The sequence below is a fragment of the Ambystoma mexicanum genome, chromosome 14 (genome assembly GCF_040938575.1).
Source record: "Ambystoma mexicanum isolate Mex_15411 chromosome 14, UKY_AmexF1_1, whole genome shotgun sequence".
NCBI lineage: Eukaryota > Metazoa > Chordata > Amphibia > Caudata > Ambystomatidae > Ambystoma > Ambystoma mexicanum.
Genome location: NC_090940.1, coordinates 569,405,155 through 569,421,381, shown reverse-complemented (window position 1 = coordinate 569,421,381; position 16,227 = coordinate 569,405,155). Strand labels below are relative to the sequence as shown.

The 16,227-nt window shown below is 43.1% G+C and overlaps 1 protein-coding gene across 3 annotated transcripts in view; it reads left to right on the top strand.

Moving 5' to 3' along the window:
* Window positions 1–9,387: 9,387 nt before the first annotated feature.
* SEL1L (SEL1L adaptor subunit of SYVN1 ubiquitin ligase) overlaps window positions 9,388–16,227 on the top strand; it is a 524,285-nt gene continuing 517,445 nt past the window's right edge. For 2 of the 3 annotated variants that reach the window (XM_069637928.1, XM_069637929.1), the window contains exon 1: window positions 9,403–9,697. In XM_069637928.1, coding sequence (XP_069494029.1) covers window positions 9,616–9,697 — 82 coding nt within the window. In that variant the 5' untranslated portion in view covers window positions 9,403–9,615. Of the gene's footprint in view, window positions 9,698–16,227 lie in introns of all 3 variants that reach the window. The other variant, XM_069637930.1, reaches the window with a different exon arrangement.

Genomic DNA, 16,227 nt, shown 5'->3' with positions numbered 1-16,227 from the left:
GTAGGACTCTGCATCTCTTGTCAATTTGTGTGAATTAAATGTTGACACTTGTTCTTGGCTTCCGTCCAATTGAATCAGGACCACCGCTTGTCCTCTGTTGCAGGCATCTATTGATGTAACAGTTCTCCAGGTATATATATGTATCTTGTAATGAGGAGCACCTTGTTCCTGATCTGATTCTTTTCTGCAATGATTGTCCCACGATGACATTTTCATCATTCCTTGCCAATTTCCTGTTGTGTTTTTATTGCACCCCCTCATACACATGTCCTTACTTCACAACCCCAATTCCACCCCAGTACTGCCCTACACGCACATATCTATGTTTAGGTGTTTGGTGGATTTGACCAAAAGTGGACGACCAACCTGCAGACTTTCAAAGGAGTCATTGAAAGCATGGGTTACCATGGTGATGTATGTTCCACTTCCTTGGCGACTCGCAGAACCTCATGCATGCTGGGGTCTCCTTTAGACCAAAGTGCCTCATGGACATTACTACCTCTCCACTCCATCATAAACTTCTCCTGAAGCCGTTCTTCTAGTTGGTTGCCATAGTTGCACAGTGCTGCCAGGCCCCTCAGTGCTGTTATGTAATTCTTCATGTTTTTCCTTCCTTTTGTGCTCTCTTTCCAAAATGACATCTTTCCAATACTGTGCTTATTTTAATATATTTTCTTTTTTTTCTTATTTTTCTTATTTTTTAAATGTATACATCACTGGCCCTATCAAGAGGTTCTCGGAGTACCTTACAAAGTTCAACGGGAGACGGTGAAAGATGAAGTTACAATGTATTCAGAACAGGTTAGGAAGATTAGGCTAAATAAAAGATAGCAGGGGTGGTGGTATGGTTGGATTATATATGAGGAAAGAGGTAGGTTTTGAAGCGTTTGAGGGAGGTGCTGATGGAAGGTGAGGTTAGTAAGTTGAGAGTGAGGGTGTTCCAGACTCTAGGACAGGGGTCTACAACCTTTGCCTCTCCAGATGTTTCGGACTACAATTCCCATGATATGAGGCCATTGTCTATGCTGATAAGTGATGATGGGAGATGTAGTCCAAAACATCTGTAGAGCCAAAGATTGCAGAGCCTGCTCTAGGCACTTATCTATTATTTTGAGACATTTCTTCTAGTATTCAACCCTCATTCCCCTGCATGGGCCAAGGATTCGCATATGTTCACATTTTCCTTCTCTGCACTTTCCTAGGATGATAAGTTATTTTTTTGTTTCTACCTTCTGGTTGGCACCATGGGCTAGCAGGACATAATGTTACAATCCCTATTTCCACAGTTTCGATTGGTTGGGTGGGTCACATGGTGATGCCAAGAAGACATTTGTGGCGGTGTGCTTTGCATATCATCTTCACACAGGCTCTGATCACAGTGTTGATGGGGGTTATTTATACTCCTTCGATATCCCTCACTCCTGTGTGCAGGTGTGCAGTTACTAGTCTTGTGTAGTTGAAGTGTCTGCTCATGTTTTGTGGATTCTATTGTCTAGTGTTGTGTTTGCCCTTGCTGTGCTCTGTTCACTCACCTCGCCTATTCCACCAACATATTGTTCACTTCTGGCACCTTTGTGCGCACTGGTAACTCTCGGCTATCTTCGGTACCACTGCACATCCGCTGTTCATTCCTACTTTCAGCGCTCGAATGTGAACACTTGTGGGTCTTCTTGATGGGTTCGATGCTGGTCACCATTTTGTAATTATCTGACTCACTACTCGTAGAAATTAAATCTTCTATAGTGAAGTGTAAAGCTTGGCAGCCCCACCAGTGGTCAGTACTGTGTTTTGTACTTTCAACCACTTATCATGGAATTCTGCTTGGTGTCATACTGTTGCCTGTGTAACTGCACTCTGTAATGTCATCAATTAGGCCACTTGGTTGTACTTTTGTAGCGTAATGAGCAGAAGGTTCAGGAAGAGGGACACTACTGTATGATTGCACTATTGTGTTTAGTGTCAAGTCTATAATCTTACGTACAGTATCAGTATCAAAATTGATTTTTCATGTGCACAAGGGTGTAGTCTCTGGGCCTATGGAGACTAAAAAAACACAACTTCTAATCAAACCAGCGTGTTGTTGCCAACAGGTGACCCAAGTGCACTCCCAAAGGACATACTGTCTCTCTATGCTTCTCATGTGTATTAATACAATCACGTGAATACAAATAATACTTAGTTGTATATGTATCTCAAGAAAGTTCAATACTGCAAAAACTTGCAAGAAGTTTAATCTCTGCTTTATTTTCTGGGTGTAATCACACCCACTTCATTGGTTTCTAAACAAAAGTATATATCTACCTGGTTTCTTCTAATAAGACATTTAACAAATCCAAAGAGAGGTATAAATAACCCCACCTCAATATAGAACATAATGTTTTTGCAATTGTGTAAATTTGTTGTCGACCCGTTTCAGATTTACAGAATCCATCTGCAGGGCTTAGAGTTGATTCTTTTCGTCCAACCTCCAAATACATCGTCAACGTACCTCACAAAGATAGAAAGCTGATGCATCCATCTGGCCGATTTTAAGACATGTTCTGTTTACAGGTACAGCATGTATGTGTTAGCATAGCTGGGCCCCATCGCTGCCCCCATGCTCGTACCCAATAGTTGTAAATAGTATTTCTCATCAAATTTAAAGAACTTGTTCATCAGCACTAGTTTCAATAGTGTGAGAACAAACACCCTGTCGGCCTGTACAGGCTTCTGTCTCCAGTAGACCGCTATGATGAGTGGTCTACTGGAGACACTCCAGTAGACCACTCATAGCTGTGTGTATAGGCTGATACACACAGCAATTCAAGACAGGCACACATTTTGACACATGGGATGGTACAGCCATTAATGGGGCCCATTTTGTTTCTAATTTGTTTTCATAGAGATAGAAGACCGGACTGAGGTAGTCTAGAGTGTGTGGAATTATTTCCCAGTCGGTCCAATATCCGTGCCCACAGGGTAGGTGTTATAAGAATACTTATCAGTTTAATTGAATTGTAGAATGTTAGAACGAAAGACCCGGCGCATGGCGGTATTCAGTTAACAAACATCGTATATACTTCAGTTTACAGGTTGAACACATTTCCAGATCACTCATCAACCGTGGAGGTCAGTGTATGATATCAATTGGTGAACATTTAATTGAGTTATCATAGAGAGAAATTAGCAGGTAGGAACATTATGATTTGTTATTGAATATAGGCACACAGATGAACATGTTATTGTAATTACAATTAACAGAGTGTATCTAGAGTTGTCTGTTAAAAAGATTCACACAATTGTAAAAACATTATGTTCTATATTGAGGTGGGGTTATGTATACCTCTATTTGGATTTGTTAAATGTCTTATTAGAAGAAACCAGGTAGATATATAATTTTGTTTTAGAAAGCAATGAAGGGGGTGGGATTACACTAAGAATATAAAGCAGAAATTAAACGTTTTGCGGGTTTTTGCAGTATTGAACTTTCTTGAGATAAACATACGACTAAGTATTATAAGCATTCACGTGAATTGTATTTATACACCTGAGAAGCACAGATAAACTGTACATTGGGAGTGCACTTGGGTCACCTGTTGGCAACAACAGGCTGGTTTGATTCAAAGTTTTGCACTATTGTAGTACCACAGGTGGAAAGACAGGCCATGTTTTCACTTTTCCTCATAGAATGTCCAGCATCCCCTCCAGAGACACCACCTTTAGTGGCCATTTGAAGAAAAATGGCTAATCAGGTAAGTTGCGAGTATTCAGAATGGTATCCAGAGTCTTTTTTTCCACATGTGCTATGTTTACATTTTACAAACAGGGAGCACATTACAGTAAGGAATGACTGACTTACAATAAGCACTGTAAAACACTCAATACCAATATACATTTTACATGGACATTCGACACATGCCTTAGATGACACATTTCCATTTCCTAATAAACCATGATTTCATTGTTCATTGTGCTTTTATTTATATAATGAGACAGTGTGCTGGTAATGGGATCTATTTACCCCACTATATTAAGGCCAAACTTGTCCCCAAACTGATGTGTGGTTATATGTAGCCTCTGGTATGGTGTATGTGTCCAATCATGGCCCAGACATATTAGGATTGAACGAGCAGTGGAAACTCAAGAAAAAACATGATCCCTGCACAGTGAACATATGGTGAAAACCAGGGTAGACAGTGTGAATAATTACAAGCAAGTGTTCAGACCAGGGATCAGATGTGTTACTGCTAACACTGACAGGATATGTCTACTCCCAGGAGCAAAGTAAGGCCAGTTATTCCTTGAGCTAGACAGGACCTCATGGCAATCCTGGAGATGTTGGAGAAGCAAAGCATAACTGAGCCACATGGAGCATCAGAATAGATAGGCCCTGTACTACTGGTCAAGAAACCAGACTCCACAAAGTTGAGCTTATGTGTAGACATCACAAGCGTCAATAAAGAGATAGTCCTGGAGAGGTATCCTATTGCCAGCATCTCAGAGGCCGTGCTCAGGTTGACTAATGCATGTGTGTTTTTGAAATTTGACATCAATAATGTAGATAGACCATAGAAATACAACTGCACAGTGCCTCTGTGACTCTTGAGGCTTTCATCGCTCAATTTCAAGGGTACAGATGCACCAGGATGTCTTCTGTTCTTTCTTCACCGCTTCTGTATTTCAGAAGGTGATGGGTCATGTGGTCCGTCATGTCAGTGACACGGCTTACTTCCAAGGTGACATTTTGATACATGGAGAAGATGAAGTTATTCACACTCTGTGATGTTTGAGATAGTGCTAGAGCGACTACACAAGCTGGCATTAAATGGAAATAAAACTACAAATTCCAAGCTGAAATATAATCACATATTCCATGTTGCAGTATAATATTCAGGGTACACCAACAACAGTAAAGGGATCAGACCAAAATGTGATTTCCTTTGAGCCATGTGGGCTTCCCTGTCACTGGACATGTAAGAAAAATGTAAGAAAAATATAATATGTTCATGAGACTCTCAGGGTATTATGCAAAGTGTATTCACAGCTTTCCACAGAAGACTGAACTGCTGTGGTGGCTCCAAAAGAAAGGCTCTGAGTTTATGAGGGGAGATGCCTGTGAAGTCCTGCATCACACATGCCCCCTTTTTGAAGCCCTTTGCTCCTAAATCTGACACCTGCATCACAGTGGATGCCAGTGCATATTTTATATGTGCCACCCTGATACGGAAGAGCAAAGACATGGGCAGCGCTGTTGCTTTTTGCATTCAAGGTGCTCTACGGGCCAATGGATAATTAGTCTGAAGAGGGATGGGGAATGTTACCACCCCTCCCCATCCGCCGAAATTCATGACGATGAAGAAGGCCAGGAAACACTGCAATCACCGTCGAAAGGTATCCCCTCAGCCAGCCATACCGACCGCGGACGTACAGATCTATCCATGTGTGGATGAAGAGCCACACGCTATGATCAAGGACACCTCTATAGACAGTTTGGACTAAGCACCAAGAAGCCATGTTGCTGACGTTGTTAGAGCACCACGACATAGCAGCATTAGATATGAAGCACATGTGCCATCCGCACTTTGGGACATAAATGTGCACTTGAATACATAAAGAACACGAGCGTACTGTTCTATAGTTAGAGGACAGACACATATACATACTGTCATTGCTTTTATTATTTTTCCATTAGCCAAACGCAACAACGCAGAAACCGCAAGAAACAAGAGATCATGAGCAAAGCTTGCAGATGCTTACATGTAAATAACACAATGGAACTGCAGGAGCACCTATGGGTCCTGACAGAACCATGTGTGACTAACCTATGTAGAATGTAGTACAGCATGGACACTGTACAAACTGCATTATAATGGTTTAGGAAAATTACAACAGGCCACAGGCCTCTCAGCAAGAGACGAGCTGAGCAGATTCAGACTGGACAGAGAGCAAAACGTGTGAGACAGGACCTGCTGCCAAGACCAAGACCAAGAGACACCGATGACATTCCAATCCCCAGATGACAAAAGCACTTGCTGCAGTAAATGCAAATAATTCCTCATAATTCAGAGCTACACAGCTCAAATTCGTGCTCTCTGAACACTTGACATGGCCAAAGCAGACAATGGACGGCGATCAGCGGTGGGAAAGGGAGCCGGTCTCAGGCCACCAGACAGAAGACTGCAATAAATATGCTACAATGTGAGACAAGTGTTGAGCCGAGCAGGAGAGCACTCTCATAGAGTAAGGTGGTGTACACAAGTTACAATACAGACACATAGTCGTTCTCATTACCTTGAAGAGGTACACAGAGAGCTGAGAATATTGGCAGATCGCAGGCCTGGGGATGTCAGCTCTAGCCAACCACTGTTTAGTATCCTAGGGGTGGGTAGCCATGGGCAAAAACCAATGGTCCACCACACTGCACCATTGTTATAGATAGTGAGTTGGGGATGGACCAGGCCAGCCACCTGACATGTGAGGACCAGTAGAATGACATCTATACTTTCCATTATACGTAGTATAATACTCAATACCCAATCATGGAGCCTCGCTGGAGAAGGGCCCAAGCTGTGACATGGTACTGACACCACACTGGAGTAAAACCGGCCTGCGAGCCGAGGAAGAGCGAGACGTGCATGGATTTTCCTTGTTCCTGTGCTGATTCCTTTTGGTTTTGTCTGTAATAAACCGCAGTTTGAACTTGCCGTTGACTGAGTCCTCTGTTTATCCTGGGGAAGGTGTTGGGCCTTCCAAGAGTCAGCCGACTTCCAGTGTTCCTCTGGTATACCTGGGAGTTCTTCCCAACAAGACAGTGATGAAAAAGGAGATGTCGTCCCTCAGAACATGCATATGATGTAGAATGTTTTGCTTACTGATAGACCACAAATTAAAGTATATATGCTGAACCCTGGTGGTACTAAGCCTCCAGCCTATAACTGGCAGGTCTAGTGGCCATACTTCAAGAGTACACTTTCACCATTGAACAAGTACTAGTAGGAAGGAACAGGAGGACAGCCTGCTTGGCCAGCCTATCATCAACGAAAAGACAGCTGCCAAATTCTTCAATGAGGAATATGCTAAAGCATCATTAGTAGATGTTGTGAGTAAAAATGCAAGCAACATGAGTGAGACTGAAAATGGTCTTGGACTGTAAAGAGTGAGATGATTTAGACACAAATGATAGAAGAATGACCTTATAGGAAATGTCTTTCTCTTGCTTTGCAACCATAGCCTCATTTGGTCCCAGAACAATATGTGCCAGAGGAAGTCCATTTGAACGGAAGAAAGCCATACTCTTAGTGGCTTTAATCGTTAAAAGTCACATAGGAAATGTAGGAGTCACATTGACCAAACACTGAGTGACAGAAGCACATCAGTAGCTTAGGTGGACAGTGATGCAGACATAACTATGATTAGATGTGGTGAGTGCCATGCCACTGACCTGAGACTGAAAACAAGACAAGCCCTGTTACAGAGTGATGAAATCCATGGAACGGTTTGGGGCCAAACTAGGGCTTTACTTCAGCGATACTTTGGAGCAAATGGAACCAGGAAGTCGTTACGCGTCGACATTGAAAGAATAATACTGTGCATATGACGTTTCCACTAGGGTGGCTGTCACTGTGTTAAAATACATCTTCAGTTGGGACCGTTTTCCTACAGAATTAATCAGGCAGTGTTAAATGATGCAAAGTAGTGCTCCCCTATGCCACCATTAGGACTGTGGGCAGGAGGAAATCGTGAGCAAATGTATTACGGCAAGTTTACAGTGGCAACAACATTAAAAATAGGTGCCAAGCATCTATATTTGTGGGAACCAGTAACCATATACAGAGTAACACCCAACACTCTCTCTTGGATGTCACACTTTCAATTGATGGGAGTTTGGAGAGCCTACTCACGGGTGAGTCAACCTTGCTTACTTGAGACTTTAGGGAAAACCTGACATGTCGGGGGATAGAAGACTTCCAAAATCTGGTCAGGATAAACAAAACGAAGCAAAGGAATAGAAATATGGTTCAGGCAGGCCGTGAGGGCACACGTGTACAACTCAGAGATTGAGTCAAACTAGGGTAAATTACAACATGGATTGCCTCTTCAAGTATGTTATGTTGCGTTTATTAGGTTTACATAGCACTTTAATCCAGGTAGAGTAACGCCGTTGCCAACATGATCCTTTCCAATCTGTAGGTGCTTATCCGGTCCTGTTTTTTATTGTGGGACCTGCAGTTTGGCTTTTTTTGCATTACAAAACTCAGACTACAAGTCCCAGAATGCACAGAAAGAAAACACGACTGGATGAGTACCTACAGATTGGAATGGATCATGTTGGCAACTATTGAGTAGTCGCCTAAGGGCAATAAAGACTAGAGAAATGTATGTGCTCTTTGGAGGCAACTGAGTATGGAACATGGAAAAGGGATCTCTGTTTGAGAGAGGAGAGACAAGAAACTGGCTACCAACTGCACAAATTCATGGAAATGATGGTGAAAGAAATGGAAGTGCACAGAATCATTTGAAAAACAGAGCGGGGGATGGAGAATCTGAGATTGAAGAAGACTGTGTCTGCTTGAGGAGGGTGGAAGAATATTCCTTTCACCCTCTTAAAACACTTGTCCCAATGTAAGTCAACTGGCACAATCCATTCTCTCAGTTTCCACCTCAGAATCTCCCTTCTGGTCTATTCAAAATGTTGGAATGCAGGGGATTTGCTTAGCCATTAACATTTTAACAACGGGTTGCTTTTCTTACTTCAGATATCCGGTATGTGGGCCTAGCTTCCTTTGAAAACGCTGTATGGGGCGGGAGGATAGGTCAGGGGCAACGCATTTGTCTGGGAAACAAGGTTTCCCAGTCGCGAACGTTATACACGATTAATTAAAATATGAGTTCATTATACAGTTGTTGTAAATAGTTTATTTAATGTGTGAATTGGTGGGGTTGGTTTATTTCCGAACGTTATTCTTTCTAAAGGTTGAGGACAACCTGTACGATTTGCATCAGTGCGCTCAGCGCTGTATGTTATACACAGTGCAGTAGCATTACCTGCTGAGCCCTCTCTGTCGCAGTCTCAAATGATACGCTGTGAGAGTCGAAATTCAAAATTGAGGGAGAATCCCGTGTTTTTAATCATTTATAGTATGAACTGGAACGGTGAATTTGAATAAACTACATTTCCCATATCAGCCTTCCTTGGCAATCGGAATACGGCTTCTGGGTAATGTAGTTTACAAACATCCATTGCGCTCAGTACATTATTTGCATTAAGCTCCAACCATCGAGCCAATAGAACACGGCCATGTCTTTATCACCAGCGCCCAATCACGGAGGCGACCGTCTGCGGCTTGCCTCTGGTTGGTTATGCGTCTTCACACATCACAATAGAGCTAGCGGCCGAAGGATTGGTCCAGGTGTTCGATAGCCGGCCCCTGGTTGGCGGAAGGGCGGGAGCAGAGGAGCGGTTATGAGCTGCGGTTGGCTGGCTGCAGTGTAGCAGGAACCAGCGCAGACTGACAGCGGAGGCCGAGCAGGCCTTGGTGAATCCCCGTGCTCGGGTAGCGAGTCAAGCCGGCGAGGTGGAGGTTGGGTGCGGTCATTGGCAGTGCCGGCGTGCGCAGGGGCTCCCTGCCCCGGAGGATGAAGGACCGGGAGCGGCTACGCCTGCTGGGATTCTGCTTCTGCCTAGCTGCGCTTTTGTGCAGCCTGGGGGCTGCGGCCGGTAAGTGCCTGGCGGAGGGTCGAGCAGACTTGTAGAGGGTAATCACAGGAGATAGATAGAGGGTACTGAAATGCGGGTGAGTGTGGTGATAGGGTGAATGGAGGTGCTTTAAGTTGAGCTGTGTGCAAGAAGACACTGCATAAGGTGGGAGTGTCTGCCGGTGAGAGTGGGACACCGAGGGGTGCTTTCTCCATGAGACCATGGGGGTGGTCGCTGTGTCTGGGTGGGGTACAGAGGGAAGAGCTGTGTGTGTGTGTGTGTGTGTGTGTGTGCAGGGGGGAGAGGGGAGTACGTGTGTGTGCGCGCGTAGGGGGGTATGTTTGTGCAGGGAGGGTTCGGAGAGGGGGTGTGATTTTGCTGGAGAGGGTTGTACTTCCCATTGGCGTGTGTTATTGAAGGTGTGTGTGGTATTGATATAGTGCTGTGGCTGTGTCCCCTGTGTGTACTGAAATCCTACTTCGCGGGAGGGGCGGGTCGTGGGGCGTTGAAGGTGAGGCTTAATTTTGTTGTAGCTGTTGAGCCCACGATGGCACAGTTATTAGAACGTCACGTGCGTATTAATAGATTTGGTGCCTACACCTCAGTAGCAGCCATATGTGGGCGCAACGTTTCCCAATTTGAATGTATGTTAATGCATGGTTGACGTTTGTGTATATTTGAGCTAGCTTTACTCGACATATGGTATGCGGGATTCAGATGATATGGCATTTGTAACGCGCCTATACACACGTGTTTCAAAAGATGCGCAAACTTAAAATAATCTAAATGATGTCAAATATGTGACGGGTGTGCAATCAATACCATGCGTGCACAGTGCTCTTTGCACCCTAGGTACGTTTGTGTTGCGTTCACGTAACGATGTATGTCAATAAGTCTGGTGCATGTGTTTTTTCAGGTAGAGGCGAAAGTGGCAAGACTGGGTTACATGTTTATCTGTGTAAATGAGTGGGATCTGTTATTTAAACATCTGATTTATTTCATTTTAAACGAAATGTTCCATTTTTTGATAAGCGCTTACTCTGATGTCTTACCATAACATTTGCATAAACCCTTAATTTTATGAAAAGCTACCTACAACATACCCAAGCCATTCATACAGGAGGGGAAACGGACGTCCAAGGCAGTTCTAAACGAGCGACGTGTTTAAACTTTTCGGTAGTTGTGACTGAGGGTCCTTAATACTGAAGGTCATGTTTATTCAAACATCATTGATAAAAGACTTGGTTTTTCTTGTTGAAATTGGGTAGTTTGGACTTTTGCTCGAAGTTTGATGTGTTGTGCATGTCGGGATTTAAAGTGAAACTGCCAAAATCCTGCTTTTTGTCATTGATTAAGTAAACTTGAGCTGAGAGATGGCTTGGAGTTACTGGTTAAGATGTGTGAAAACCGCCTTTACATCATGTTGATGATACTCTACCATGGTTGAAATATCCGATATACTGCCGGAGATGGGAAACGATGTAATCAGTGCTCCCATATGCGATTTTGAAGTGGAAGCATTTTACGCCTTGTGTTTTTTTTTTTTTTTTTTTGATGCTGTAGTTTATTTGAAAACTTTTTCATCATTTGCTTGAGTTGGATTGGCTTTTTTAATTTTGTTTGTTTAGTTCGAGTATAGAAGATAGGAAGAGAGCAATTGTGTAAGTGTACTTGTTGTTGTGGCCGCTGAGGAGAGCGGTCCATCTTTCTTGCGTACACATTTGTGTCGATGAGAGTTGAAAAAAAGCACCGAATTCTTTGCCTTGTAAGGCGAGTTCATTACATTCCATGACGAGGTGGAATATGGTTTCCTCGATTTTTTTTGGTCTTTGCAGAACCTGCAGTAGTTGTCTTCGTGCTTGATCTGTCTTTTTGTAGATGGGTATGCTTTTGTAGGAAGAATGTTTAGGTGAATTTTTAGAAATGTTGTTCAAATGATTTGGTCTGGGAAGGTTTGCAGGTAGGCTGGTGGTTCGTGGATTCTCCTATTGTCTTTTGTGCAATGTAGATTCTGTTTGTAGGTATTTTTTTGTTGGATGGTCTTTATCCAGTCGATGTTCAGCAGTTTTGTTTTTGCGTGTTGTGGACGAAGTGTAAGCAGTTCTTCTGTGATATTTTCACTATCCATTTCTTTTCTCATTGTAACTTTCCATTTTTGCAATATTGTCGTATTGAAGGTGTTTTCTTTATGTCGCAGTATTTGAATTGCTGGAGTTTTCCCATCTGTCAGTATTTTGCGAAAAATATCTAGTCTTTTCCATTGTACGACTGATTCAATTGATTGAGTTGCCAATTCACAGCGTATTCTTGGCATTGGAAATGTTTGCGGGAGTTGAAGGTTTTTGCGCCAGAAAGCCGCTTCATATTTTGTCCAGTTGACTCTCTGAGCGTTCAACATTGCTTCAGTACCGTAGGTCAGAATCGGAATGTACTTGTGTCTGTAGTAGGAGATAATTGGCTTGAAGGAGAACTTGCCGTATTTTCTGTGAAGGAGGCAGCCTTGTCTTGATAGAGTTTGAGATGTTTGTTCGATTTTGTCTATCCACTGCTCTTCTGATTTTGACTGGTTTATTGTGATCCCTAGGTATTTGAACGAAGTAACATTTTCTATTTTGGCATTGTTGATCGTAAAGATACGCTGGTTTGTTCTTTTTTTTTTTTTTAGTGGTTTGGTGAGAGCCATTGTCTTTGTTTCTTCTGTATTGATCGTTAGTTCGTTTTTTTCATGTAATGGCTTAGGTCTGCCAGTGTCGTTTGTAACCCAGTCGGTGTTTTGTCTAGTAACACAATGTCATCGGCGTATGCCATGACTGGGACTGGGATCGAGTTGATTTTGGGGGGATTGCTTTTGTGTGATTTTTAGATGTTCTTCGATATCAGCAGTGAACAAGTTGTAGAGTGTCGCTGCGAGAGGACAGCCTTGTTTGAGTCCATTTTCTGTTGGTATGGCAGATGTTGTAGCTCCTTGTCTCGACAATCTAACTTTTATCGTGGTTTTTGAATACAGCAGAATAATCGGTTCTAGGATATCAGGTGGACAGTTCCATGTTCTAAGTTTCGACCATAGTTTTTTGCGTGAGATTGCGTCAAAAGCCATTTTTAGGTCAATAAATGCTGCGTAGATTGTCGAGTTGGAGTTGATAGCTTCATGTTTAATTACTTGTAGTAATATCAGGTTGAGGTTTGTTCCAACATTGGCCGTGAATCCTGTTTGTCTGGTCGAGAATTTATTGTTTTTTATGGCCCACGCGGTGAGTTGGTTTAGAAGTACTGCTGCAAATAGTTTTCCTAGCGGATCGAGCAGAGCGATCGGTCGGAAGTTTTGGGGGTCTTCTCTAGGGCCTTGTTTGTGGCAACAACAATTACTGCTGTTCTCCAGGAGTTTCTGTGCAGTTTATTGATCAGTTTTGTGATGTGGCATAGGAGGCTTGCCCAAGCGTTAGGATCTTCTTTGATTATGGCATCGGATAGTCCATCTGGGCCTGGTGCTCTAGAAGTATTGAGTTTGTTAATCGGGAGGATGAAATCTTCAAATTCTGCGTGTACTTTCCATGTTGGGTCTGTTGTGGGCTGTGTATTCTGTTGATGTGTTTCTCGTGGTGCGTAAATGGTAGTAAAGTGCGTTATCCATTTTTCTTGGGTTACATTAGCTGTAAGCTTGTGCTGTTTTTGTTGATTGTCATTGAGTAAGTTCCAAAGTTCTTTTGTATTGTGGGATTTGTGGATTTTCAATATGTTTTCTGCATCTGCTTGCTGAATGAGACTTTTTTGTGATTTAGTCCAGTTTCGATGGTTGTTTTTCAGAATTTTAATCTGGTTTGAGGTATCGAGAGCTGGAGTTTTCTTTAACTGTCTTATTGTTCGGTTTAGGGCTTTTTTCCTTTCGGCAATTTCTTGGTTGTAGGAATGTCGATGGTCTTTCTGCGGGCGATTTTTACTGGTTTGTCGGAACGAATTAGGATCAATTCGTAGTCGATTTTTAGAGCATTTGTCAGACTTGCCTGTAGGAATTTTTCCGGTAATGAGGCTAAGGATGCTTGTGGGATTCTCAGTCTTGTTGTTGTTCCATTTAGTTCTAATAGAGGAGATGGTAATGCTGACTCTATTTTTTTCCAGTGTCGCTTCAGAGTGGGCGGTAAGTTGATTGTGGTCGCTACTGTCTGTTAATATCGTCTGCACGTTTGTGACTGATTGGTGAAGTTTTTCAGATAGAAATATATAATCGATGATTGCATGGGATGAACCTCTGCTCCATGTTGGTGTATAGGATTTCGAAGTGTTCCCTTGACTTAGGAGTAGGTTGCGTATCGTGGTTTCTTTTATCCATCTCTTTGCGTTTGCCGATAAATCTGGGTGCTTTAAGAGGCCACCGTTCTTATCATATAACTTGATGTTCAGATCGCCACATATTATTATTTCCGATGACGGGTATTTAGTTGTGGCCTCATCGATTGAGATGAAAACTCCGTCTAGGAACGTATCTGTTGATATTGCTGGTGGGTTCCAATAGAGGTTTAGGATTGTTGAATTGTTTTTGTCTTCTTGCTTTTGCTGGTTTTTTGTACATATTATTGTGGTCAGTTGAGTCCAAGGGTTTATGTTCTCGGAGAGTATTGCTGTGCTGTGAGGGTTTATCTTGATTAGGGTGAGTAAGCCCGAAGCAGGTCTTCCTTGTTTTTGTACGATAGCTGGGTTTAGGAATGTGATAAAACCATCGCATGCCGGTGGGTCGCTGAGCCAGGTTTCTTGGAGGCATATGAATTGGTATTGCTCTAGTTCAGCGGCTGTGTCCGTGAATAGATGTAGATTTCCTCTGGTGTTCCACGAGCACAGTGACCACATAAATCCATAGTTCGTTAATTGTTATGAGTTTGAGTTCATTGAGTATTCTGTTTCTAAAAAGGTGGTTTCGAAGTCATAGATCCTTCTAATTGCGTGGGCATCTCTGTCTGGTCGTTGGCTTCTTATTGAGTCTTCTATAGATGCAATGTCTGATGGAGTTTCAAAGCTTGTTCTGTTGGGTTTGTTATTTCTGTTTGAGTCTGCTTCTTCTGAGGCACGATTTGAGTATCTATCGTCAGTTGCCTGTTTTTGTTTCCTTTGGTCAATGTTTTTTCCTTCGTAACTTGCTGTTGCTTTATATTTTGGTTTGCTTGGTATTCTTGTGGATGTTAAGGCCCAGCATGAGAAGCCCAATTTGTGTAATTGTCTTCGTGTTGATATGATGAGTTCTTGGTTATTGGGGTCCGGGAGCTCTATGACGATCTTGTCCAAGTTCCGATCGTCTTTAAAGGTTATCAGATCAATGTCTTTTGTTGTGAGTTTGTTCAGGCGAGGTATTACACCAAAAAGGCGTAGTAGGTTTGTTCTATTTAGAATTACCGGTTCCAGGTTTTTATTTGCATTTTCAATGTGGATTTCATATATTTCATTTTGTCGTAGTGAATTGACAAATGTTGGTCGGATCTGGCTGTGTCGACTGGAGTCTTGTGGTGTTGTTGCTACTGTTTGCAGTCTTAGGTTCTCTTCCACAAATGTTTGCAGGCCTGGGATGAAGACAGCAAGGTCCCTTCTTTCCTTGCCACCCTCTCGATTCCTGCTGCCTTTCTCCTTCGCTTGAACTGCTGTCCCTGTTTAGCCGTCTCGTCGTACTGTCTGTTGTGCTCGCCTTGCTCGTACTGTGCTATCTGGCTCCACCTTTTTATCCGTGTGGGGAAGGGAAGGGCTGTCAGCAGTGTTTGATTCTAATTAATTGCCTGACCCTTGTATTTGGACATGTCAGGTAAACTGCTCTGTCTGTTGTCCGTTATGTTGTGCGGAAGTGTTAATGTTGGAAAGGGCGGGGGCAGTGGTTTGGAATGTCCTACCGGAGAGGATGGAGGAAAAGGTGTTAATGGAAGAGGAATACCGCGTCTCGCCTGTGCGTTTCCCACTCCCAGAGAATCCACCCCCAGGAGCTGGATCCAATAGCGATGGCTGTGTCCTGGCCAACTGGATGACATATCCCTGGTGACAGCCAAGGAGACACCTTCAGGTTTCTCACACTTTCTCAGCAGTTACCGTCTCCAATGCAGCAGCTTCCACCCATCGTGAAGTGTGAACTATCAAAACTAATATGAATCTCAAATCTCCACCAAGAGCGTCAATAACGCTGACAACCTCCAGAGCTAATTTTCAACCTTTCCTCCTTGGGAACCTCTACCGGATAAACCATCTGGGGTTGCAGTACCTTGCTCTCACCACTTACAGAACACGCCACACAGTCCTTCACAACCTGCGCTACATTCTCATCCATGCCTGGCCACGAATATGACTGGCGTAATCTCCTTTTAGCCGGGGATCTACCCAGATGTCCTTTGTGCGCCAAATTCACACGCTTGGACTTTAAAATGAGAGGAGGAACTAACCTGTCCCCTCTCACAATGCCCCACGGCCCTTCAGCCAACTCATTCACAATATGGACATATCCTTCTGCCCCTTCATTTCTGTTCATGTCCTTCCAACCCACTCAACTTCTTTAATCCATGCTAACTCTGAATCCTTTGCACACT